A 26,930-nucleotide genomic window follows, 5' to 3' on the forward strand; every position below is an offset into this window, starting at 1 on the left:
AATCCATTCATAACATTAATTATTAATTAAGACATGAATTATTGTTTTTAAATGCAAAATTATGCGTTAAGGGGAAACACGTCTAACAATAAACATTAAAACACAAATGTCTGTTTTAGAAATTGGTTTCTTCTAATTTCAAGATTCACATCCTATAAACATTCAAGCATTTATGTGGTGAAAAAAACTTTATTACAATTATTTGCGAAATGTACATAAATATTAAAATGAAAAAAAGGACAGGACATCATGTGTCATGTCCTCTTGAAAAACCTAGAAAAAAAAAGAGCAGAATCAAATAATTGTGAGTTTTTTCTTGCTATTTGCATTAAAATCCTATATCATCCCATCCCATAGTATTATCTTCCATACCAGCAGAAACTGTATCCACCGATAATAACAAAGGCGACCAGTCCTACAGCTGCAACAGCAGACAGAGAGGAAACCCTCAGGACATACGAGGTACCTGCAACGAGGGAAAATACATCCTTTATTATCCTTGAAAGTTTGTGAATTTGAGAGGAAAATCTGTGAGGCCTGCCGACATTGAAAGTACTTTAATTTGTAGGTATTTTGTGCAAGACTAACACATGTTGTTCTTTTGATATTTTTCTAAACTCGTAAATACATTCTGCTGTCTGTCGCTTTCTCAGCTTGAACAAAAAACCTATACAAAACCTAGTCATGCAATAAAAAAGCATAAATGTGAATGTATTTTTTTATAATTAGTAAATAGAGAGGCGAAGTCCCTCCCTTTCCGGGGGACCTCCATGGGACCTTATTTCGGAAAAATTATGTATTGAAGTCAATGGAGAGAGAAAGATTATCTCTCGATCCTGTTTGAATTGAGCCACGAATTACACATATGATGTTTGTCAATTTAAAAGATAATTTTGCAAGTCAAAAAAAAATGTGTCGTAAAACTGTGAAGTAACACTTTTTTTGTGTGAAACCGCTCAATGAACTACATCTCCCGTCTCGCACCACACACCAAGACGGCCGTCACGTTGGCACATTTCACTTCTTTCTTTCAGAATGAGGCGGAAAGTATTAAAAGAGGTGAAAATCACTCCAAGTCTGGGCATGTTGAGAGCTGTACATACACACAAGGGGAGTTAGTCGGTTCCTAAGAGCCAGCATGCGGGACCGGGATTCTGGGATTTGTAGTCTTTCTAGTTGCGTATTTTTCATAGTCTTATATTTCAACAGTTTTACGACAAACTGTGACTTTTTTGACATGGAAATGATTTTTTAAGATTGACAAACATCATATGTGTAATTCATGGCACAATTCAAACGGGATCGAAAGATAAGTTTTCTCTCTCCATTGACTTCAATACATAATTTTTCCGAAATAAGGTCCCATGGGTCGGAAGTAGATGGGCGGGACTTCGCCTCTCTATACATTGCATGTGTTTCTGCTGCAGTCATAATTGTTTGATACACCACATGCTTCAAAGTCTCATGCATGCTTGAATTATTAAATGACATCTGTTTCTCAAATTATGTGCAGTTGCTCCTTGAATTGGAAGAATTAGCCCTGGAAAATCCTTGAAAAGTTCATTAATTTAGTATTTAAGAAAGTGTTTGAGGGAATTACCTGTCACTCTAGCCCACACGACACAGGAACTTTTAAAAGCCTATAGGAGAGAAAACATTTAACAAGTAAGCTGCAAAATGTAATACGGTTTCCAAATCAATGCATTTTGTTACTATGTTAGTCACACCCACTGATTTCCACTGACTGACAGCTCGTAATATGATGTAATAACTCCTGCCGCTCTGCAGCGGTGCGTTAAAGAAGCCTCCGTAGAGGAGTCCGTCCCCGACAGTGAAGTTCATCTCCGTCCCGACATGTTGGACATCAAACTGTCCCGTGATGTACTCTGCAGAGGATTTTGATTTGGGGTCTGAGCTGGCAGGAGAGGAACAGTCAAACATCATGATCCCGTCCACAGGAAGCACAAACACCTGATACACACTGCAAATAAAGAAGAAGAAATCATTAGCAGAAATAGAGTAATACAGTGGTGATGTATTTTTGTAGGCTGACCAGGATGGTAGCATTGCAAGGGCTCCTTTGACAGAAAGCCAATATGAGTTTTCGTCGTAGAACAAAAAAATAAAATCTTCAGCTTGTGTTAATAATAATAATAATACATTTTAATTGGGGGGCGCCTTTCATAGCACCCAAGGACACCTTACAGGGCATAGGGTAATATAGGGAAATTAAAACAGTGGATTTAATGAGATGTCAGCCGGGGTAAAACAAGACAAACAACAGGAAATGGACTACAAAAGGACACAGAAGGACACAGAAGGACACAGAAGGACACAAAAGGACACAGAAGGACACAGAAGGACACAGAAGGACACAGAAGGACACAGAAGGACACAGGGTACAGGTTATAATGAGAATGCCAGTTTGAACAGGTGGGTTTTGAATGTTGTTATGGAATCAGACTGTCGGATATGTAGTGGCAGGGAGTTCCAGAGTCTGGGAGCCGAGCAGCTGAAAGCTCGAGCACCCATGGTTTTGAGGCGAGAGCTTGGGATGGTGAGAAGTCCTACGGAGGAAGAGCGGAGGGTGCGGGAGTTGTGGAGAGCTTTATATGTGAGTAGAAGGTTTTTGTATTCAATACGGTAGCATACAGGAAGCCATGTGTAGTTGAGTGAGAATGGGGGTGATGTGGTCGGATGAGTTGGTGCGGGTGATGATCCGGGCAACAGAGTTCTGGATTATTTGCAGTCTATTAATGAGTTTGATGGGAAGGCCAGTCAGAAGTGCATTGCAGTAATCAATCCACAGACCTTATTTCAGACCCCATTTACACGGGAACGTTTGCGTTTACGCACCGAATTCGCTTTCAAAAAAGTCTTCCGTTCACACGCATTCGGCTCATTTAACTTGTCTGTTCACACGAGACCGCTCGAAAGCGCTCGAGACGCTGTAGTACATATGCCTGGCCTGTAAGTGGCGCTGTACTTTCGCCACAAAATACACCAAAAGCAGCGAAGAAGACCCCCGAGCATGGTTGCCATGGTTTCCCTTCTGTTTATGCCCCGCGGTGGATTTAGCAACGTGTAGTTCATATAGTTCTCCATGTCCACTTGTTGCTGATGGTTGTGGTAGAGGAGCTGTAGATTTTGCACTAACATCTGTAGCATGGTCAGTAGCAGTAGCACTAGCAGTAGCACTAGCAGTAGCTACTGACCATGCTACAGCAGTGAGCAGCAGAGGTGGGGAGAGGCGGGGCTATGGCTCATCGTTATCAGGAAAATGATCGTATAGAGGCGATCACACGGAGCCGTTTGGCCCCCCAGAGCGTTCCGGTTGCAGATCTATCCACCTTGGGACCCGTTATCGTTTGCGGGGTCCATTTCCGCATTTCCGTTACGGCCTCGTGTGAACGAACGGGCTATACGAAAGAGAAAAGTTGCAGATACTACCGTTTGCGTTATCGTGTAAACAGTAAAGGATGTGTGTACTGGTTGTTACCTGATCGGGTCGAGTGTGTTTGGAGATCTGCGGAGCCTCAGAGTCGGTACAGGAGTCTCAAACTCTCTGTAGTCCACAGCTAGTGCTGGAAGCACTGGGAAACATTCATATATAACATTATAAAGAAGAAAACATCAGATTAAATATAGTTACATCAGTCCTAAACATATCCACGCAGCTGAGCCTTCATTCTGGGCTTAACTTATTGCTTTAAACTAAACTGCACACGCTGATGCATGCAGGGAAACATGTCATCAGAGTGGAATACATTTAAATGTGTATTTTTCTGCAGCATGGTACCTGTTAGGCTGGTGTTGGTGGTGATGGAGGCGGTGAACCTGGAGGAGGCTGCAGTGATGGAGATGCTGTAGTTTGTGACAGGAAGTAGATTTAAACAGAGCTGCAGCTCGTCGGCTTTAGAGCTCAGAAAACGCTTCCTCTTATCTTGAAAGGACCTCTGGTAGTCTCTGGATCCCGTGTACGTCACCTGAAACGCAGTCAGTCACACAAACCTCCATAAAGAAAGGTAAACAAACTATATGCGCAGAAGCTAATACAAAAAAGACATCTTGAGCTAAGAGTTTACACTTCCAAACATGAAATCAGTGCAAAATGTTTCAGTACATTAAAAGTATTATACATTTTGTATACTTGCATACTTTTCCAAGTAAAAAAGCTTCATCAGGTTTGAAAATAAATTATCCAGCTGAAAGTGTATTCAAAACTAAACAAGGAGAAGCAGTCTTCATTTTTGTATGCATCGCATATCTGAAATACATTCTAGAGTAAATCTCCTGATACCTTGTATGTTTCTGTGTCCTCCTCGTACTTCTCTGCTCTCCACTGCACACAGTTCTCCTTGAGGACACGAAGATGATTTACAGGTGGCTTTATTTCTGTAAGAGATAAATGTCATATTATTATTATTGTTATATTATATATCTCTTTACAAATATTACCAAGTCAATCAATAACCTCACAAAAGAAAGATACAGATACTTCCATGTTCCTTATATGTTGTATATGTTCCTAGTCGCTGATGTTAAAGACTCAATATGTAATCTTCTGCAAATGAAGTAATAAAAGGAGGTAAAACAGCTTCGACTCATTAGTTTATTGTTTGGGATATTTCATGTTAAAAATCAGTGATTTTCTGATGCGATCTGGCTGCGGCTAACGTTAGCTCAGACTGTTTCTCCGATAACTTAAGATCCAGACGTCCCATGAGCACAATCCTTCATTTGGTGAAAATGTCAAGTTAAAAAGCACCAACATGTAAAAAGTGTGTGGTAAAAATGAAGCTTGAAACTGGATATACTGTAAAAGCCAATTTATGACATTTTCTGCCAGCTAACGAATGTTCAAAGGGCATTACAGGAGACCAGAAGAAACATTACCTGAAACAAATGTGGATAATGTAAGTACAAGACTCAATAAAATATATGAGGCAGTGAGGGGAGGGTTACTTAAAAAATGGATCTAACAACGTCCTTTAAAAAATAAAAAACGTATAATCCCATTACATTTAAAATGTTACTTCCAACGTTTAAACATAGCTCTTGACATTTTTTTGTTTTTGTCCTACCTATGCATGTGAGTGTAGCGCTCCTCCACTCTCCAGAGGGGTCACACTCAGAGACGTTGCTTCCTCTCCAGCTGTGGTATCCCTCCTCACATCTGTGCACCACGACGCTCCTGTTGTGCCAAACCACCTCCGAGTGATCCAGGACGGGAGCCAGGCCACACTTAGCTGCAGGGACACAAAGACACTGAAGCGTTAGCCAATCATCTGCAAGTATTATCGGGAATTACTGTATATACGCAGCTTTATTTACTATTCCAGATATAGCATGAATTTAACATTTAGTACAGGCAAGAGATGCACATGAAGTACAAGAAAGTATGATGAGATGACAATACCCACACAAACAAATAATAAGTTTTCTCTTTTTGACATTATTTTTGTATTTTTTTTTCTGTATATTTATTTACTTTGCACACATCTTTGATTATAGTAATTATAATATTTCTATATTTGCTCTTTTTTGAAATGTGTATTCCTCTTACTGTGTTCATGCATGCACAATTTACAACATAGCAAAAACTATGAATGTAAAAACCTACTTGGCAATACACCTGAGTCTAAGTCTGATTCTAGTAATAAAATACAATTTACAAAACATTATTATTCACCTCAAAAACTACAACAAGAAAACAATAAAGAGCCAACACAGGAGAAACAGGGGAACCTTCACAACACAAACATTCATTATTTATGAGAAAGATCAACAAAAACATGTTAAAAATCACAAATATTGACTCTTTTCAAAGTGGAATACATGCATAGATTAAATAAAGATGATCACAGTACCTTTGCACTTTATAGAAACTTCCCCCCACTCTCCTGACAGTAAACATGTGGACATATTATTCCCCCCCTCTTGGTAAAATCCCTCCTTGCACCCGTACAGCCGAACGCTGCCCAGCGATTGGCTGCCGTCCCACAGCAGGTGAGTGTGGGGGAGGGTGGGGGGGTGACCACAGCTTATTTCTGCACACACACACCCATTAGCATGCAATAATAACACAAAGAAAACACAGTAAGTACATGCAGATCTTACATGAACGCTGGTAAATGGAGATATGGAGTACTAAACTCTCTATATATTCTGTTAAAATGTTCCTATGTGTGCCATATATGCAAATAATAATAATAATAATAGGACAACAACTATTTTCTTTACTAATATTTTAAAGCAACAGTTGATCTTTTTTGAGAAATATGCTTTCCTACAAAGAGGAACTTAGATAATATTAGTAATTCAATATTAAATCATCCATCTTGGCTCACTATATCTGCATAAACTACAGGTTATGAACCTCATGTTAAGGGTAAAATAAGGGTTTTTTTTCACAAAAAAACGCAAAGCTAACGCTGAGCCTCTGAATTAGCCACGGGCAAAACAATATTAAGGCTGTTAGCACAGAACTATAGCTATACCGATCGATATACAGTACTTATTGGATCTGCACAAACAAGCTTAGATAACATCCTGAGATTCCACAGATTATAGAAATAAAAGGATCATCACTGAGCGATCTGAACTCGTGACAGGGGAAGCAAATACAGACACGGAGATATGCTCACCTTAGCTGTTATTCTGATCAAAAGTCGTGTTCAATGGCATTAAAACGAGAAAAAACGCGGCTGAAGGTTAATCCATAGGTTATAGCAATGTGTCTGTCACTTTGAAAATAATTATTGATAATCCATAATTCAATTTTTATGCAAACATCGGAGGAGAAAAATTAGCTGCTAATGGTAGCCACCAGAGGCTAGCACAGCTTCCGGTTTTTCTACGCGTCACTATCACTCCTTATTTGGTAAGCTGTGTGTGTATGTGGAACTTTCCCTCGATTCCATTGGCTCTGACGGTTAGAAAGAGATGCCAATAATCAAAATCAAGCAAGGGAGGCCAGAGATATGGAAAATCCACCCAAATGACCCCAGAAGTGTTTTTTTGTTGCTAAATCTCTCTAAAAAGGTAAAATGTCACTTGTTTTGCATCAATCTTGATACAGGGTACTTATTATATGTTGTACTTTGGATTCCTAAAGCTTTTAGTCTACCTTACCATCATCCAAGGGTAGTTTTCACTATAAGTAAAAAAGAATTTTTGGACGGACACAATAATTTACAGTTTTTTACTATGTTCAATCTGAATTTTCTTTAAAATAAAAAACATCTATATTGTTCCGACTTTTCTACATCCAACTCACAGGTTTATCATTACTTTGAGAAAAAAGATTATTAATTTAACCCTTTTAGAAGGGAAGATATGGTCATTTGTTCTGGGAATGTCATTTTCGAGCCTGAGACCTGAAAAACAGGCTTGGGGCCTAACAGGTTAGAAGCAGGTTACTATGGGTTGTTGGCAGAGGTGGGAGAAGTACTCAGATCTTACTCTTGAGTAAACGTAGAAGTACTCAGATATTATATATGAGTAAAAGTAAATCTACTTAGATACTTCCAACGTCTGGTTATTGGTAATGGTTGAACAAAATCTATATTATGCATCCTTTATTCTTTACACTTTGTTTTTGTGTGGTTTAAAACATCACATTATAATGTTTATTTTAAAGGTCCCATGTCATGGCCATTTCCACTGATCATAATTCCATTGTTGAGGTCTACTAAAATAAATGTACACACACACCCGCAGCCTCGCCGCGTCCCGCCGTCTCAGGGAGGAGAAATCGGCGGAGCTGCAGCTGAGAAAAGATTGAGTGTGTGAGGAAGTCTGACGTAACGTAACGGCTCCACGGATTGGTACATTTGGACCAATGGGTCCATTTGGGTATGGGCACGTCACTGTACCCAGGAAGCAAACAATGGAAAAAGAGAAATGTCCAACGAGGCGTTCTGGGGCAGCCTAGACAGGTCTTTTCTGTGTTAGAGTTTTACTCGCTACAGGGTGTACTTTGAGGGTTTGTGACTCTGCAGACCGTTTACATGCAGACAAACCTTCATAACACACAAGGGGACGGGTGATAACCAGAAAAGCATGACATGGGAACTTTAAGCTTTTTAGGTGGAATTTGACTGACAGTGTTTCCTATTTTTATGCTAAGCTACCTTCTAACTATTCAACAGACTGATTTAACAGTGGTTACTCAGCAAGAAAACATGTAAGCATATTTCCTAAAATGTCAAACAATCGCTTTAAATAAGTTTTGCAAATCACTACAAATGAAAGAGTAATGTATGAATAAATCAGTGATTAAACGTTGCACCTTCACACCACAGGTCAGGGTCCTCCCACTCCCCCTCCTCTCCACACAGGGAGGAGTTTCCGAGCCCCCTGCTGTGAAACCCCTCCTCACATCTGTAACTCACGACACTGCCAACGTGAGAGGATCCGTCCCAAAGCATCGCAGCGTGGGCTTTAAGAACAGGCTCTCCACACCTGATCGCTGCAACACAAACACAGCAGGTCAGGTGGAATAATGCTAGGTGTAAAGAGGGGGGCAGACAGCAGAGCGTATAAAAGGAATAGTCCTAACATGAAATAATATACCTCAAATACTACATTTTAATTATAAACTATATGATTATTCTCGAATATAATCAGCATGACACAGTGTGAGGTATTGAATAGAAAAAACATCAATTTTAAGATGAATTATTCCTTTTAAATGAATGAGACAATTTTCACATTATAAATAAATGGATGTTAAATAATATCACTAAAACTCTCAATTACACAATACGCTCTCTGTCCCGTATGTAAGAGGATGCATTATCTCTGTTAATGGAGGCAGGTAAGTCACCTTCACATTGCAGAGAGGCTCCCTCCCACTCTCCTCTGGCCGTACACACAGACACATTTTCCTCTCCAACATTTCCATATCCAGAGACACACTGATAAACCACCAGAGATCCCACTGAGGAGCTTTTATCCCACAGCATCTCAGAGTGAGGGATCTGAGCAGGGACTCCACACTCCACCTCTACAGGGATCAGATCACAGTCGTTCAACAGCAACGAAAAACAGCAGTAAAGACATTTTAGAGGATGTTGTTACCTGTTAGAGCCAGTATTTCGTTGTTTATAAGAAAGGCCACCTAATTGTGACGTCTGTAGTCAACACACTATAAAAGACTACAACTCCCACGGCGCCTTCGGTAAAGGGACAGAGATGGGCGGAAAGACGCTTACCCTTTAAAGGGGACCTATCATGCAAAATGCACTTTTTAATGTCATATACATAAAGATGTGTCCCCGGTGTGTCGGGGAACTCACGCAGCGTCAGAAAATAAAACCCTCTCTCTCCCTCTTTCCTCCGTACCCAAATCTCTAAAAACGGGGCTACAACGGAGCTGATCCAGATTTGCGTCCGATATGACGTAATATCGGAAATGTGGACCCACGGCCCTATCAGAAACGTTGCTATCAGAAACAATGCCCGACTGTTTTGGACGTAATATGGTCGGTGCATGTTTACATTAGCATCGCTAACACTCAGAGCTAACCTGTACTGGAGAGCATGTGTGTGAAGAAGCAGGAAATAAAAAGGAACTCACCTTGTGGTATAACCGGCAAGAGAGAAAGCCTTTGAGCTCCATACTGTTTCAGAGATAATCCTTGATAAACCATGATATGGCGTTTCATCACGGCAGTATTTAGTTTAGACAGTAGCTGCCGGGTCCCGCATGAGCTCAGACCCCTCCTTTTTTATTTGTTATCATTTTTTATTTTGTTAAAGCTTCATACCCCAAATCAGCACTTTTGAAACAGGAAGTGAAATAGAGGGATATGAGGCATGGCTAGAATGGGTGATCTGTTTGGTATTTTGAGCAAAACACTTCATAGACATGTTTTTTATATATTTGTATACATCTGAGACCTATGCTATTGCCTAAAAATAGCATGATAGGTGACCTTTAAGTTATGAGGTTATATAAGCATTATCAAGAAAGAAAGAACACCTACGTTGTTTGTTATTTTATTTGAGTTTTGCCTCTTTGTTTTGAATATTGTAAAGGCCTCTTTTCTTTGTTGCATGTGTAAAAGTTTGTTATTTTATTTTGAGCATATCATCATCTAAACCATCGGAGGCCAAGCAACTCTTCAACTGTAAGTAATTTAAAGGAAAGAAAACAAGTTAAAACATGTCTGTTTAAGGCGTCTAGTGGCTTGAAAGAAAGACAAGGAAGGAAGCCACGACATTACCTTTGCATGAGATGTTGGGCTTCGTCCAGTCACCATGACTCGTGCACAATGATATGTTATTCCCTTCTTTGTGATTAAACCCTGTTTTACAGACGTACGTCGCTGTGCTTCCACGAGTGGAGCTGCCTCTCCAGAGCCGCTCCGTGAGAGGCAGAGAGGGAGGGTCCCCACATGATATCTCTGTGACAGGAAGTGAGTTTAAAACATATATTATATAAAAAGAAACACAATGCTTTTAGAGTGCATTAAATACAAGCCTCATTATAATGGATTCTTTGCAATTTGACAAGATGAAATGCTCCATAGCTTCTCTTGATAACTGGGCTTAACTCCCACTGCACATTTTACATTTATATTCAATTGAATATTGAATAATCCATTTCTAGCACAATAATATCCTGCATTATATGTATGTATATATATTTTTTTAATCTTTTTAATGCTATTTTATTTCAGAAATATTTTGGACTGTTTATTTCTAGTGTCTTCATTTCTCTTATTGCCATGTTTTTCAATTAGCGCAACTTTCGTAATACCCTTTACACAATAATTCAAGACAGAAAATACTAAAACATACCATTTCATATTTAAAAAACCACCACATTTCAGGGGTTCACTGGAAAAAATGTTGCTCCAAAAACAAGTTAAACAGTAAGGAAAACAAGCACACGAACGCGCACATGACCAATGAGGGCACGAGATAAGTGCGTGCACGAGATGGAAGGCTGACAGGCAGGTAGGCCATCCAATTATCTGCCGCGGGCCGGCTCAGATGATTGGTCGTGCTTTTTATGTATTTTTTGTCAAAGCATTTATTCATTGCTATCGGGATGTTAAGAGCATTCCATGGAATATAACAACAAGTGTTTCTGAAGTGAATTACCTACCCCACCTTTAACAAGGTGATGCATTGTCTAAAAACCAGACCTGATATCTCACTGCAGTGTTACTTCTGAAGTTATTGTGTCTTATATCAGGCGTAAAGACATATTCTGACTAGATATTAGACACATATACTTTGAGTTTTTGTGGTGTTTCACTGCAGTTTGAGTTACCTTGGCAGGTCAGAGTGGGGCTGCTCCACTGACCGTGTTCACCACAGATGGATGAATTATCTCCTCCTGTGATTTTAAAGCCCTCTCTGCAGACAAACAGCACTCGGCTGCTCGGGGCTGAGCTTCCGTCCCACACTTGCACAGTGGACTCAATTATGGGAGGGCTTCCACACAAAATCTCTACAAGAAATAACATTTAAAATCATGAAACGTGAGCAGATTCAGATGAACACACTTTCTGTTTACTGCACTCAGAAATAAAGCAGCACAACAAGCCAGTAAACAGAAATGTATTCACATGCAACAGGTTGTTCATGAACATTCATGGAGCAGTTGATAGGCCTGAAATAATAAATGACCCATAAAATAATAGGCAACTACACTCTTTTGGTAATTGATTAATCGTTTTTTGGCAGATTTCATGCAAATATGGCGGTTTGATATCATAATAGAGTGATAATGTTTGGTTTTAAAGCTGACAAAATAACATTTAACATTTAAAGCAAAACATTACATTTGAAGAAACTACGATGGACGTTTTTTGACATTTTTACCAAGAGATAATTGGCAGAATAATCCATAGTGACAATAATCTTAAATTGCAGCTCTACTGTTCATATCAGTTTGGACATTGTTTGATTTTGATATGCATTGAGACAACTGATTAAAAAAAATAAGACATTGGACTTTATCGAATTGAAATGGAGAATTTTTACTATATTCAGATTTATTTTTTGACAAAGAATCAATTAATTTAGAAAATAATTGGCTGATTAATCGATTCATTGATCAAGAAAAAGCACTAGTCAGGGAAGTTAAAGTTCAGATATTATTAATAATATTGTAATGTATGGTGGCCATAAAGGTTAAGACAAAAACTAAATCACAAGGACATTTAAAAAAGCACAAGAAAATATCACAAAACACACAAAAAAAATCACAAAAAAAGAATATATATCAGAAAGAAAAAAAAACTTAATTAAAATAAAAACAACTATTTCAGAACAAAACAAAATATCAGAAAACACAACTATATTTCCCAAACAAAAAAACCTTTAATGTTTGGGAAATGTTTTATATTTGTGTTTTCTGAGATGTTGTTGTGATTTGACCTTCAGGGCCACCGTAGCAATCAGCCTCAAACACCCTGAAATCAGTGAATCAGTGAGTGTACCTTTGCAGAGCAGCGGCGGTCTCTCCCACTCTCCTGCAGCGTTACACTTCGACACATTTCCTTTCCCCACATTATGATATCCAGAGTTACACTGATAAATCGCCCTGGAGCCCGGCCTGGAGCTCTGGTCCCACAGCCTGAGAGAGTGAGGGGCGGCTGGGGGGGGGCCACAGTTCACCTCTGGGGGCCAAAGCATCCACATGATGCATCAAAACTGAAATCACTGGAAATCTGCAGTGGAATTGTGAGTCTGTGCTCCTGAAACTGGTTAACAACGCTCTGAAAAAGCTACAGACACCATTTACTATCAGATATCACCATGACACATTACCTTAATACTACCAGAGGTGGGAAGTAGTGGAGTACAAATACTTCGTTACTGAACTTAAGTACATTGTTCTGGTATCAGTACTTTACTCCACTACTTATTTTTCTGACGACTTTTTACTTTGACTTCTTACATTTTGAACCCAAATACCTGTACTTTCTACTTCTTACATTTTGAACACAATCACCTGTACTTTCTACTTCTTACATTTTAAACACAAATACCTATACTTTCTACTTCTTACATTTTGAACACAAATACCTGTACTTTCTACTTCTTACATTTTAAACACAAATACCTATACTTTCTACTTCTTACATTTTGAACACAAATACCTGTACTTTCTACTTCTTACATTTTGAACCCAAATACCTGTACTTTCTACTTCTTACATTTTGAACACAAATACCTGTACTTTCTACTTCTTACATTTTGAACACAAATACCTGTACTTTCTACTTCTTACATTTTAAACACAAATACCTATACTTTCTACTTCTTACATTTTGAACACAAATACCTGTACTTTCTACTTCTTACATTTTGAACCCAAATACCTGTACTTTCTACTTCTTACATGTTGAACCCAAATACCTGTACTTTCTACTTCTTACATTTTCCAAACAGGCTGGTTCCTTTAGTCTGAATGTGTGTTTGGTGGCGTGATCATTATTATTTAGAGTCATTGCGTGCCTATTGATTTGAACACGATCCGTGTATCCATCATTTCCTGGTCTTCTCTAAAGAAGAGGGACCAATGAAAACGTTGTCATGTTGCCGTTGTTCAGCATGGAAACATTCATTAGCTAACAATGACATTATTGTTCTATTAATATAAAGGGAGGTCAGGTACTCTTTAAAACAGCTGCTAGTTATGGGTACTTTTTACTGAAGTACATTTCAAAGCCCTCTTTACTTTTACTTGAGTAAAGAAGTTTAGTCAGTACTTCTACTTTTACCAGAGTATTTTTAAACACGAGTATCTGTACTTCTACTTGAGTAAAGGATGTGTGTACTTTTGCCATCTCTGATTAATACTAATACTGATAAACCACTGTGTATAGTCTAGTAAACATTTGTTATATTTAGTTACCTTCTTATGTTTGTGTATATATTCTTATTAAATGTATTGTTGCTTTAAGGTATGATAGGATACTTGACTATTTTTATTTAATTAATTGTGCAATTAAAGACTTTGGCCATTTTGTGATGTCACAACTGTTTTTTTGTCTTGTGTAACCATTAGCCAATCACCAACCAAGGTTACCCCCCGCACCTTATCACCTAAATCTCCTCCTAGAGCACCAGTGTTTTTTAAACCAATCACATCGCAGAGGGGCGTGGCCAGCAGAAGTCATTAGCATTTAAAGCTACAGACACAGAATCAGCACTTTTGAAACAGGGGATGCTGCAATGATCTGTTTGGTGTTTCAGCCAATCAGAGACAGGTTCTGTATATATCTGAGACCTGTGATATATTGATGAAAAACAGTATAATAGAGGACCTTTAACGAACACTTTGAATGCAGGATTTACTATTTTTACGCCCATATCTGATCCTAAGTAAAGGATCTGAGTACTTGTTATTTTCCCTGCAGGTGTGTTGTTACCTTCACAGCTCATGTTGCCTCCTCTCCACAGGCCGTCAGCTTCACACACAGATCTGTTGTTTCCTCTCCTCCACACGAAGCCCTCCTCACAAACAAACATGGCCACGCTGCCGTACGTCGTCCCTGACACCGACAGCAGCACCGTGTCCTCCGCTGCCTCCGGACGACCGCAGTCTACCACTGAGAGAGGGAGAGGACATCATAAAACTCAAGATTAAATCCAGGTTTTAGATTAGATTAGATTCCTTTATTGTCACTACACAGAGTACAGAGAAATTCCAAGTATTCCCAAAGGTGCAATCACACATAACAGACCGTATAATTTGACAATACAAGCTAAAAACATTTAATATATATACTATATAAAGTGGACCTATGATACATAGAACAGTACGCTAATAAAACAATACAACATTACTATACAAATACAAAAACAAGAACAATACGGTCAAGGCAGTAAAATGTAAACAAGTGGTTTCAGGTGTTCTCCAGAATCAGAAATCCTTTATCAGTCCCACAAAAAAACCTCCTACTGATCATCCTGTCGTATATTCATCAGAGACCGTCAATGAACCAGCCATGTACAAACTGAAGGGTGCTTTTTGACCAAAAGTGGGATTTGTATTTGTAAAAGTGGGATTTGCTCCTATAATTAGGTCTCCATGATAAATTGTTTTGCCAAAATACAGACAGTAAGACCCTTAAAGGTGGGGTAGGTAATTTTGGAGAAACCAGCTCGAGATCGCTAGAATTTGAAAATACACAGCCGAAAAAAATCTGCCACTTCCTTACAGAGCCCCTCCTCCAACACACACGAACGCGCACATGACCAATGAGGACACGAGATAAGTTTGTGCACAGATGGAAGGCTGACAGGCAGGTAGGCCATCCAGTTATTTTAGCCGGGCCGGCTCAGATGATTGGTCGTACTTTTTACAGTACTACGGCTTCCACAGATGACATTTCTTTATGGATTATTTTGTCAAAGCACTTAAGATATTCATTGCTATCGGGATGTTAAGAGCATTCCATGGAATATAACAAAAAGTGTATCTCGAGCCGGTTTCTCAAACTTACCTTTAAGTACTAATATATCCAATTACAGCACAAAATATTGCAGATTCACCTTTGCAGGAAGCTTTGTCTCTGTGAGGGTGGAAGGGCTCGGCTCCGTTTTGGACTTCATATCCCAGAATGCATCTGCAGTCAAAGCTTCCCTCCAGATTCCTGCACTGCCCCCCCTCTCCACAAAGGCCTGTGACCGTGCACTCATCAATATCTGCACGGACAAACAATAAAATATCACAAAACACACAAAAAAATCACAAAACAAAAGAACATATATCACAAAACAAAAACATTACAAAAAAAACTTAATTAAAATAAAAACAAACATTTCAGAACAAAACAAAATATCAGAAAACACAACTATATTTCCCAAAACAAAAATAAACCTTTAATGTTTTTGTATATTTGTGTTTTCTGAAATGTTGTTGTGATTTGACCTTCAGGGCCACCGTAGCAATCAGCCTCAAACACCCTGAAATCAGTGAATCAGTGAGTGTACCTTTGCAGAGCAGCGGCGGTCTCTCCCACTCTCCTGCAGCGTTACACTTCGACACATTTCCTTTCCCCACATTATGATATCCAGAGTTACACTGATAAATCGCCCTGGAGCCCGGCCTGGAGCTCTGGTCCCACAGCCTGAGAGAGTGAGGGGCGGCTGGGGGGGGGCCACAGTTCACCTCTGGGGGCCAAAGCATCCACATGATGCATCAAAACTGAAATCACTGGAAATCTGCAGTGGAATTGTGAGTCTGTGTTCCTGAAACTGGTTAACAACGCTCTGAAAAAGCTGCACAGACACCATTTACTATCAGATATCACCATGACACATTACCTTAATACCAATACTAATAAACCACTGTGTATATTCTAGTATACATTTTTTATATATTTAAGCAATAGCTCACGACAGGCCGTGGTATATGCTCATTATATCACAGCTAAGGGGCGTGGTTCGGCCCGACGCGAAGCAGGCAGTTTGCTTTTCAGCCCAACTGTATACTGCTTTTCTCAGACGCGGAGGGATACTGACTTGTTGTGAAAAGTAACTTACAATTCTACCCGTGGTATACGCTCAGTATATCACGGCTAAGAACCAATCAGATTGCTTGATTTGACTTGTCCGTTTTATAAACTTTAACTACTTTTGTTATATATATATACATATGTTAATAATGACATTTTTGGGAGAAGGGGTGGGATTAAATAAGTGTAAACTTCTTCCCACCCCTTTTCGGATGTGTAATTATGTAGATCATTTGTTTATTTATAATTTATAAGTCAGTAATATTTTTTGTTTATCAAATTGACACTGCTTCAGTTTGTACAATATCATAATTCTGATGTTTCATTTCATTATTATGTTTTTGTATTATTGTTTTACAGATTCGAAATAAATAAAATAAAAAATAAAAATCAAGTATATTATATATTCTTATTATATGTATCATTGCTTTAAGGTATAAAGCAATATTTGAGTATTTTTTGTTCCTAATTGTGCAATTAAAGATTTTAGCCACTTTTTTGTCTTGTGTAACCATTAGCCAATCACCAACCAAGGTAACCCCCCCCCCCACCTTATCACCTGAATCTCCTCCTAGAGCACCATTGTGTTCTTTTTAACCAAATCTCTCTCAGAGGGGCGTGGGGAGGGGCTCCTTATTTTCATCTAAAGTAACAGACAGAGAATCAGCACTTTTGAAACAGGGCTGAAACAGAGGGGATTATGGGATGCTGCAATGATCTGTTTGGTGTTTCAGCCAATCAGAGACATGTTCTGTATATATCTGAGACCTGTGATATATTGATGAAAAACAGTATAATAGGGGACCTTTAAGGAACACTTTGAATGCAGGAGTTACAATTTCTACGCCCATATCTGATCCTAAGTAAAGGATCTGAGTACTTTTCCCTGCAGGTGTGTTGTTACCTTCACAGCTCATGTTGCCTCCTCTCCACAGGCCGTCAGCTTCACACACAGATCTGTTGTTTCCTCTCCTCCACACGAAGCCCTCCTCACAAACAAACATGGCCGCGCTGCCGTACGTCGTCCCTGACACCGAGAGCAGCACCGTGTCCTCCGCTGCCTCCGGACGACCGCAGTCTACCACTGAGAGAGGGAGAGGACATCATAAAACTCAAGATTAAATCCAGGTTTTAGATTAGATTAGATTCCTTTATTGTCACTACACAGAGTACAGCGAAATTCCAAGTATTCCCAAAGGTGCAATCACACATAACAGACCGTATAATTTGACAATACAAGCTAAAAACATTTAATATATACTATATAAAGTGACTACAAATTGGACCTATGATACATAGAACAGTACGCTTATAAAACAATACAACATTACTATACAAATACAAAAACAAGAACAATACGGTCAACGCAGTAAAATGTAAACAAGTGGTTTCAGGTGTTCTCCAGAATCAGAAATCCTTTATTAGTCCCACAAAAAAAACCTCCTACTGATCATCCTGTCGTATATTCATCAGAGGCCGTCAATGAACCAGCCATGTACAAACTGAAGGGTGCTTTTTGACCAAAAGTGGGATTTGTATTTGTAAAAGTGGGATTTGCTCCTATAATTAGGTCTCCATGATAAATTGTATCGCCAAAATACAGACAGTAAGACCCTTAAAGGTGGGGTAGGTAATTTTTGAGAAACCAGCTCGAGTGCGCTAGAATTTGAAAATACACAGCCGGAAAAAATCTGCCACTTCCTTACAGAGCCCCTCCTCCAACACACGAACGCGCACATGACCAATGAGGACACGAGATAAGTTTGTGCACAGATGGAAGGCTGACAGGCAGGTAGGACATCCAGTTATTTTAGCCGGGCCGGCTAAAATGATTGGTCGTGCAGTACAGTACTACGGCTTCCACAGATGAATTTTTTTATGGATTTTTTGTCAAAGCACTTAAGATATTCATTGCTATCAGGATGTTAAGAGCATTCCATGGAATATAACAAAAAGTGTATCTCGAGCAGGTTTCTCAAATGTACCTTTAAGTACTAATATATCCAATTACAGCACAACATATTGCTGATTCACCTTTGCAGGAAGCTTTGTCTCTGTGAGGGTGGAAGGGCTCGGCTGCGTTTTGGACTTCATATCCCAGAATGCATCTGCAGTCAAAGCTTCCCTCCAGATTCCTGCACTGCCCCCCCTCTCCACAAACGCCTGTGACCGTGCACTCATCAATATCTGCACGGACAAACAATAAAATATCACAAAACACACAAACAAATCACAAAACAAAAGAACATATATCACAAAACAAAAACATTACAAAAAAAACTTAATTAAAATAAAAACAAACATTTCAGAACAAAACAAAATATCAGAAAACACAACTCTATTTCCCAAAACAAAAATAAACCTTTAATGTTTTTGTATATTTGTGTTTTCTGAGATGTTGTTGTGATTTGACCTTCAGGGCCACCGTAGCAATCAGCCTCAAACACCCTGAAATCAGTGAATCAGTGAGTGTACCTTTGCAGAGCAGCGGCGGTCTCTCCCACTCTCCTGCAGCGTTACACTTCGACACATTTCCTTTCCCCACATTATGATATCCAGAGTTACACTGATAAATCGCCCCGGAGCCCGGCCTGGAGCTCTGGTCCCACAGCCTGAGAGAGTGAGGGGCGGCTGGGGGGGGGCCACAGTTCACCTCTGGGGGCCAAAGCATCCACATGATGCATCAAAACTGAAATCACTGGAAATCTGCAGTGGAATTGTGAGTCTGTGCTCCTGAAGCTGGTTAACAACGCTCTGAAAAAGCTACAGACACCATTTACTATCAGATATCACCATGACACATTACCTTAATACCAATACTAATAAACCACTGTGTATATTCTAGTATACATTTTTTATATATTTAAGCAATAGCTCACGACAGGCCGTGGTATATGCTCATTATATCACAGCTAAGGGGCGTGGTTCGGCCCGACGCGAAGCAGGCAGTTTGCTTTTCAGCCCAACTGTATACTGCTTTTCTCAGACGCGGAGGGATACTGACTTGTTGTGAAAAGTAACTTACAATTCTACCCGTGGTATACGCTCAGTATATCACGGCTAAGAACCAATCAGATTGCTTGATTTGACTTGTCCGTTTTATAAACTTTAACTACTTTTGTTATATATATATACATATGTTAATAATGACATTTTTGGGAGAAGGGGTGGGATTAAATAAGTGTAAACTTCTTCCCACCCCTTTTCGGATGTGTAATTATGTAGATCATTTGTTTATTTATAATTTATAAGTCAGTAATATTTTTTGTTTATCAAATTGACACTGCTTCAGTTTGTACAATATCATAATTCTGATGTTTCATTTCATTATTATGTTTTTGTATTATTGTTTTACAGATTCGAAATAAATAAAATAAAAAATAAAAATCAAGTATATTATATATTCTTATTATATGTATCATTGCTTTAAGGTATAAAGCAATATTTGAGTATTTTTTGTTCCTAATTGTGCAATTAAAGATTTTAGCCACTTTTTTGTCTTGTGTAACCATTAGCCAATCACCAACCAAGGTAACCCCCCCCCCACCTTATCACCTGAATCTCCTCCTAGAGCACCATTGTGTTCTTTTTAACCAAATCTCTCTCAGAGGGGCGTGGGGAGGGGCTCCTTATTTTCATCTAAAGTAACAGACAGAGAATCAGCTCTTTTGAAACAGGGCTGAAACAGAGGGGATTATGGGATGCTGCAATGATCTGTTTGGTGTTTCAGCCAATCAGAGACAGGTTCTGTATATATCTGAGACCTGTGATATATTGATGAAAAACAGTATAATAGGGGACCTTTAAGGAACACTTTGAATGCAGGATTTACTATTTCTACGCCCATATCTGATCCTAAGTAAAGGATCTGAGTACTTGTTATTTTCCCTGCAGGTGTGTTGTTACCTTCACAGCTCATGTTGCCTCCTCTCCACAGGCCGTCAGCTTCACACATAGATCTGTTGTTTCCTCTCCTCCACACGAAGCCCTCCTCACAAACAAACATGGCCGCGCTGCCGTACGTCGTCCCTGACACCGACAGCAGCACCGTGTCCTCCGCTGCCTCCGGAGGACCGCAGTCTACCACTGAGAGAGGGAGAGGACATCATAAAACTCAAGATTAAATCCAGGTTTTAGATTAGATTAGATTCCTTTATTGTCACTACACAGAGTACAGAGAAATTCCAAGTATTCCCAAAGGTGCAATCACACATAACAGACCGTATAATTTGACAATACAAGCTAAAAACATTTAATATATACTATATAAAGTGACTACAAATTGGACCTATGATACATAGAACAGTAGGCTTATAAAACAATACAACATTACTATACAAATACAAAAACAAGAACAATACGGTCAACGCAGTAAAATGTAAACAAGTGGTTTCAGGTGTTCTCCAGAATCAGAAATCCTTTATTAGTCCCACAAAAAAACCCTCCTACTGATCATCCTGTCGTATATACATCAGAGGCCGTCAATGAACCAGCCATGTACAAACTGAAGGGTGCTTTTTGACCAAAAGTGGGATTTGTATTTGTAAAAGTGGGATTTGCTCCTATAATTAGGTCTCCATGATAAATTGTCTTGCCAAAATACAGACAGTAAGACCCTTAAGTACTAATATATCCAATTACAGCACAAAACATTGCAGATTCACCTTTGCAGGAAGCTTTGTCTCTGTGAGGGTGGAAGGGCTCGGCTCCGTTTTGGACTTCATATCCCAGAATGCAGCTGCAGTCAAAGCTTCCCTCCAGATTCCTGCACTGCCCCCCCTCTCCACAAAGGCCTGTGACCGTGCCCGTGCACTCATCAATATCTGCACAATAAAAGAGCATGTGACATTTAAATAATATATAAAAGTCCAAACTTTCACATTTGTAGTCATCATGTTTAAATCTCTAATATTGGCAGTGTTGGCCTTTTAGTACGGTGGCCCTGAAGGTTAGATGTTTTTTTTCTAATTGTTTCTGTCAAATGTTTTGTTTTATAGTTTTTTTGTGTTTAGTGAAATGTCATGTTTTTTAAAATGCTGTTTTGTTTTGTGAATGTTTGCCTGTTTTTGTGAAATGTCTTAGTGTTTTCTGAAATGCTGTTTCTTTTTATTATATTTCTTAATTTCAGAATTAGAATCGAGTTTATTGCCAGGTACATTAACACATACAAAGGATTTGCTTTGGTGTCTGGTGTTGGTAACATAGTATTTTTAGGAAACTATTTAGCATTTAAAAAGTATAAAGACAAGTATTTACATCACATATACAAAGCACCTTAACAAAACTAAAACACTTAGGACAATGAATACTGTTGACATTATGATTTTTTCACAGTGGATACAAAAAGTATTTGCAAAACAAAAAGTATTTACATCAAACATAAGTAGGTAGTACTTAGAGATAATAAAATAAATAGATGGAAAATGTAAAGAAAAAAGACAAATGGAGGAGATAAGAAAAGGTTGCATTTTGTTTTTTTCTCAAATGTTATTGTCTTTTCTGAAATATGTTTGAATTTCATGAAATGTCGTTGTGTTTTGACCTTCAGGGCCTCCTATTTAAAAGCACTGTTAAACAATAAGATAAGATAAGATGTACTTTATTGATCCCAAATTGGGAAATGTTTTCATTGCAGCGGCATGTTGCCGGGAAGATAACAAATCTATAAACTATCTGACAAATAAAACACTATCGAAGGACACATTTTTAGTTTACACAAATAGGCGCTTTCACACCAAGTACTTTGCCGTACTTAGTTCCCAGCACTTAGTTCCCTGATGCCAGCAAATACAATGGCAGCTTCACAAAACTTTTCAGAGTTTTACGGGGCGTGGGTTGCAATTCGCCCAGCCAATAGAAATTGGAACTTCTTTCTCCCCAGGAAAGTACCTGAACTAAAAGGGAAAAGTACTCCGGTGTGAAAGCGCCTAATAGCCGTTTTCACACCAAGTACTTTGCCGTACTTAGTGCCCCGGCACTTAGTACCCCCATGGAACTAAGTACAGATCGCGTTCACACCGGAATAAGTTCCCTGAGGGAAGATTACGCAAATGAGCCGCTGACGTCACTTCGTCTTCTTCTGCTTTGGGTTTACTGGCAGGCCGCAAACAACTTCACGGTGTATACTGCCACTCGAAGTCCCCGGCCGGAAGTCCCCGGAGTTGGGGACTGGCTTCAGTAGAAGCTGCTGGGACTCCCAGCAGCTTCTACTGAAGCCTTCCGAGTAAATCGCCAGAACGCCGACACCTCCTCATCACTCCACGGCTCCCATGTTTTTTTTTGTGTTGCCATAAGTTAGTCTCTCTCCGTTGGTGCGCCGGGCTAATGCTAATGCTAATAATGCTAATGCCAGCAAATACAATGGCGGCTTCACAAAACTTTTCAGAGTTTTACGGGGCGTGGTTTGCAATTCGCCCAGCCAATAGGAATTGTTACTTTTTTCTCGCCAGGAAAGTACCATCTCTCAGCAGGCACTAAAAATGGGGGTAAAAGTTCCCGGCACTAAGTACTCTTTTTGGTGTGAACGCAAAATAAGGGGTACTAACGGAACTAAACGGGAAAAGTACGGGGAAAAGTACTCCGGTGTGAACGCGCCTAATGTAAAGCAGGGTATAGTACTATTTACATTAAGTGTGTAAGGCATGGAATATTAAATTAATTATAAATGTAAAAAGGTGTCCATTATCATCTGGCCGGGGACAACAGCTGGAAATTAGCAATGTTGGCTAAAGCTGCCCCATTTACTGTTCTTTGTGATAGTTGATCAATGTCCACGACACAATAAACAAATAAACTAAACTAAAAAACAGGTACGCTCACCCCGGCAGTGCGTGCCGTCGTTGGGGGTGAAGACGTCCATGTTGTTGGACGGGGTGAATCCGCTCCGGCAGGTGCAGAAGTAGCTGCCTTGCGTGTTGTGGCAGTCGGTGTGAAGCCCGCAGATCTTACTGGCTCCAATCTGACACTCGTCTTTATCTGACACGAAAACACATTTATTAACACCTCATGAAGGTTTTACCAAAAGCTGGATTATCCACAGAGGTCCCTTTCTTACATACATATCTAGACCTGCTGATGTCAACCCGGTATCACGGCAAGACGTGAACATGTGACGATCTACCATGCTGGGAGACGTGAAGATGTCACGATTTCGTCCCTTCAAACGTGACAGTTACACGGTATTGTTAACATGGCCCAACCAGTGGAGAAATACCCGGAAATGCCAAGCAAATGCTCTACCATGACGGTCGGTTGTTATTGTCAATATTAATATAATAATGATTTATTTTGTAATAGTCACACTCGATTTCGCCGATTTTCTTGTTGCCCCAGCTGGTCGACACCTCTTTTAGCAGAAACAAAGGCTACATTAATGTATTAAATCGATGTTAATCCATGTGTGTGGAATTAACGGACGTGACGTTATGCGATTGCGTTGCCAGGCAACAGTTTGGGTTCATGTTAATTTACAAACTCTTCAACTAGAACCGTAGTTATATTTAAAAACATTTTAGAAGGCCTCATGAAATACTTTAATGTAAATTCAAATGTAAATGTTTTAGTTGACCGGACTTCCTGTTTCCGCCGGTCTTCGCTTCCCGGGCTTGAAGCTGTTTACATGTTGTTCTGATGCTAAATAAAAGTCAGCATGGTAAATCGTCACATGTTCACGTCTTGCCGTGATACCGGGTTGGCTGATGTATACAGATAAATCACAAAAAAAGCCCCCTTTGATAAATGTGTAATTTGTTAAATTGGGCTATATGATCGATTTTCTGATCACTAAATATCCAGACATCAGATATCAAAAATTCTTTCTACTTATTTGTAATTATTTATATTTATTTCAGAGACCTTTGACAATATATTGGCCCATTAGGAACAAACAGAATTAAGTTAATTAACCTCTATAAGGCAATTACATCTCACACACAGTGACAGTAAATGGACTGGATATTCTAAACAGAAGCAAACAAACCTTCACACACTAAAAATGTTTAACCACATTTGTACTCTTATTTCCCCATTTTAACTTGTCTTACTGTGGTTATGCATATGTATGGTTATGTAAAACAACATGAGAATATTGTAATTTAGATGTTCTATTAAAGCATTTAAAGCATAACATTTGTATAATTGTTTTAACGAGCCAACCCATGTTTGACGACACATAGCAACTTAGCAGCAGAATACAAAGCAAAGAGGTGTACTGAAAACCCTCCTGTTTCAATAATACCTTGGCTATAAAACCAACAGAAAAAGATAATACAGAATATGTAGCACACATGAGTTGAGCCCATTTGAAACTAATGCACCTTACAGTGGTTTGGTTTATTGCACTTATTGTAAGTCGTTTTGAAAAACAGCATCGGCTAAATGTCATGTCTAACGAGGTGAATTTTTTATATTGTCATCGTTTTAAGATGAGACCCCAGGAGCCAAAATGGCCGCCGACTTAAGAAACAGCTTCCTCAGTTTCTTTGGTCAGATTTAAAAAAACAACTGAATTATAATTGTAACCCTATTAGGTTGTCTTACTTTCCACAGCAAGTAAGACAACCTAATAGCATACAGTTCACACTACTATGCACATGATAAGTAAACACACAGTAAAAGGATGTGTCCTACCTTGACAGTAAGTTCTCCCATTGCCAACGAACCCGTACTTGCAGTTACAGACTTTTCCAGATCCGTCTGATTTGTCATCACATGTAGCTTTAGGATGGCAGCTAGCACACACATCCAGAGAGAGGCCGTCTACCTGCATCTCTGAGAGGATGAACATAAAGTATATCTGTCAATATCTTTTTTTTTACAGTGTCCAATCATACATGTATTCATTTAGTCTTTGGATCAATTTAAAAGCACAGGGATATTACAACAGAAAGTCAGACAAAAGTCAGACAAAATACATTTAACGTTAAGTCATTGAGACAGATGAAGTGGAAACATAGGATGAAAATTAAAACAGCTAAATTGGATTAAAACAAATCATTATAGATTTTAAATATACATGTGTATGAGATTAGAGGACTGCACTCCACTAGAGAAATGTTTAATCTACTATCGCATTAAAGCTCACAGGATTGTATAATTTAGTTTAATTAATTAACAAGTAAAAGTGAGTTTATGAAGAATCACTTTAAATCTTGAGTTTAATGGAGATATGTTTCAAAGAGCTTGCAAAATAAATATATAGTAAAACATGCTGAAATAGAACAATACAATTACAAGTACTGTGTATAAATAATTATTTGATTTAATACAAGCAAGCAAAATCAGGTTATCAATATACGTTCATGTCAAATCATGTCATTTAAAACGAGTGCTTATTGCTTTTGAATGCTTTGATGGACTCTTTTTGGTATTCAATATTCTCAGACAATATATATGTATTTATTTGTATATTAATTTAAAGTATGGAGTATTTATCCTACTGTTAATTTAGCATTCTGTCTCATCTGATAAGATTTTACATTTTAACTGCATCGTGTCATTTGCACTATTTTCTTTCTTTATTTAGATTAAATATACTTTTTGATCCCAAATTAGGAATTGCTTTGTTACAGCATGTAAGGCATTGAGTTAAACAAATTAAAATAAACAGTAAACATACACATATCAACAGTATAAATCAAAAAATCTATAAGTATCTTTAGAAAACACAATATACAAAACACACAGAATACATTAGAATATACTGTAATTGTCAACTTAGACCAACAATAACAAAATATAGGATACTATACAAATACATTTATTTTTATGTCTGAAGTTCCTATGCACTCTGAGACTATTCTACCCGGTAACTGTTGTGCGTATGATAACTTTTTTTTTTTAAATGAATAAAATGTTGTGTTTTTTACCTGCTGTGACGCAGAGCAGGAGCAGCACGATCATGGCTGTGTTTCTGTCCTCCATCCTCTCTGAGAGTCTCTACTCTTCACAAGACGCTCCTCATCCTCATATTCTCCTCTTCTCATTCTTCACTTCCGTCTTGAGTGGATTAGATATGCAGGATCTGAGTGGGTGAGTCGAGGTCGTCGTGAGAGAAAGACAAACACATTTTTTCTCAATGGTTTTCCTACAGCTGCTGGTTTTAATCTGTCTTCCTCTGACACTTTCAGTTACTCTGAACTGCAGAGTCATGCTGCGGCCGCTGATAACAGCCTATATTTGGCCCTAAAGAACCTGTTGGACGAGCACTGTGGTAGCAAAGATGTCTTTTAAAAGCACTACACTGCATAATGTGTATGTTTAAAGGTGAAAATGAGGCATTATCTTCTTCAATATGTAGTGTCCTCTGCTCTTCACACAGTAAAGCAGTGATGTCAAGTGACTAAGTACATTTACTCAAGTACAATTTTAAGGAACATAATGGATTTTCTGCTACTTTACACTTCTACTCCACTACAGTTCAGAGGTAAATGGTGTACCTTT

The 26,930-nt window shown here is 38.8% G+C and overlaps 1 protein-coding gene across 8 annotated transcripts; it reads right to left on the minus strand.

Annotated features, from left to right (window-relative positions):
* Positions 1-169: 169 nt before the first annotated feature.
* On the minus strand, positions 170-26,610 carry susd1 (sushi domain containing 1). 8 transcript variants are annotated; one of them, XM_034133204.1, is made up of 25 exons: positions 26,357-26,610; positions 25,119-25,259; positions 23,310-23,465; positions 21,155-21,313; positions 20,397-20,576; positions 18,966-19,145; positions 18,525-18,677; positions 17,395-17,574; positions 15,967-16,146; positions 15,526-15,678; positions 14,400-14,579; positions 12,462-12,641; positions 11,288-11,467; positions 10,233-10,412; positions 8,831-9,010; positions 8,294-8,473; positions 5,871-6,050; positions 5,085-5,249; positions 4,301-4,395; positions 3,800-3,986; positions 3,500-3,593; positions 1,732-1,981; positions 1,601-1,640; positions 373-466; positions 170-273 (listed from the first exon to the last, which is right to left on the minus strand). In XM_034133204.1, the coding sequence occupies exons 1-25, from the start codon at positions 26,409-26,411 to the stop codon at positions 255-257; spliced, it is 3,741 nt and encodes a 1,246-aa protein (XP_033989095.1). In that variant the 5' UTR covers positions 26,412-26,610; the 3' UTR covers positions 170-254. The 8 variants fall into 8 exon arrangements, with proteins under 8 accessions (XP_033989095.1, XP_033989096.1, XP_033989098.1 ...); XM_034133205.1 differs by lacking the exon at positions 23,310-23,465; XM_034133207.1 differs by lacking the exon at positions 18,966-19,145.
* Between the last annotated feature and the right edge of the window lie 320 nt (positions 26,611-26,930).

Source organism: Trematomus bernacchii, unplaced genomic scaffold, assembly GCF_902827165.1.
Source record: "Trematomus bernacchii unplaced genomic scaffold, fTreBer1.1, whole genome shotgun sequence".
Classification (NCBI taxonomy): domain Eukaryota; kingdom Metazoa; phylum Chordata; class Actinopteri; order Perciformes; family Nototheniidae; genus Trematomus; species Trematomus bernacchii.

Excerpts from the sequence above, each read along its gene's own strand:
- susd1 (XM_034133204.1), bottom strand. The coding sequence starts at position 26,411 with ATGGAGGACAGAAACACAGCCATGATCGTGCTGCTCCTGCTCTGCGTC. Across the intron at positions 21,314-23,309 it reads CGACGGCACGCACTGCCGGG|ATATTGATGAGTGCACGGGC; the intron begins GTGAGCGTACCT and ends TTTATTGTGCAG. Across the intron at positions 3,594-3,799 it reads CACCAACACCAGCCTAACAG|TGCTTCCAGCACTAGCTGTG; the intron begins GTACCATGCTGC and ends AATGTTTCCCAG.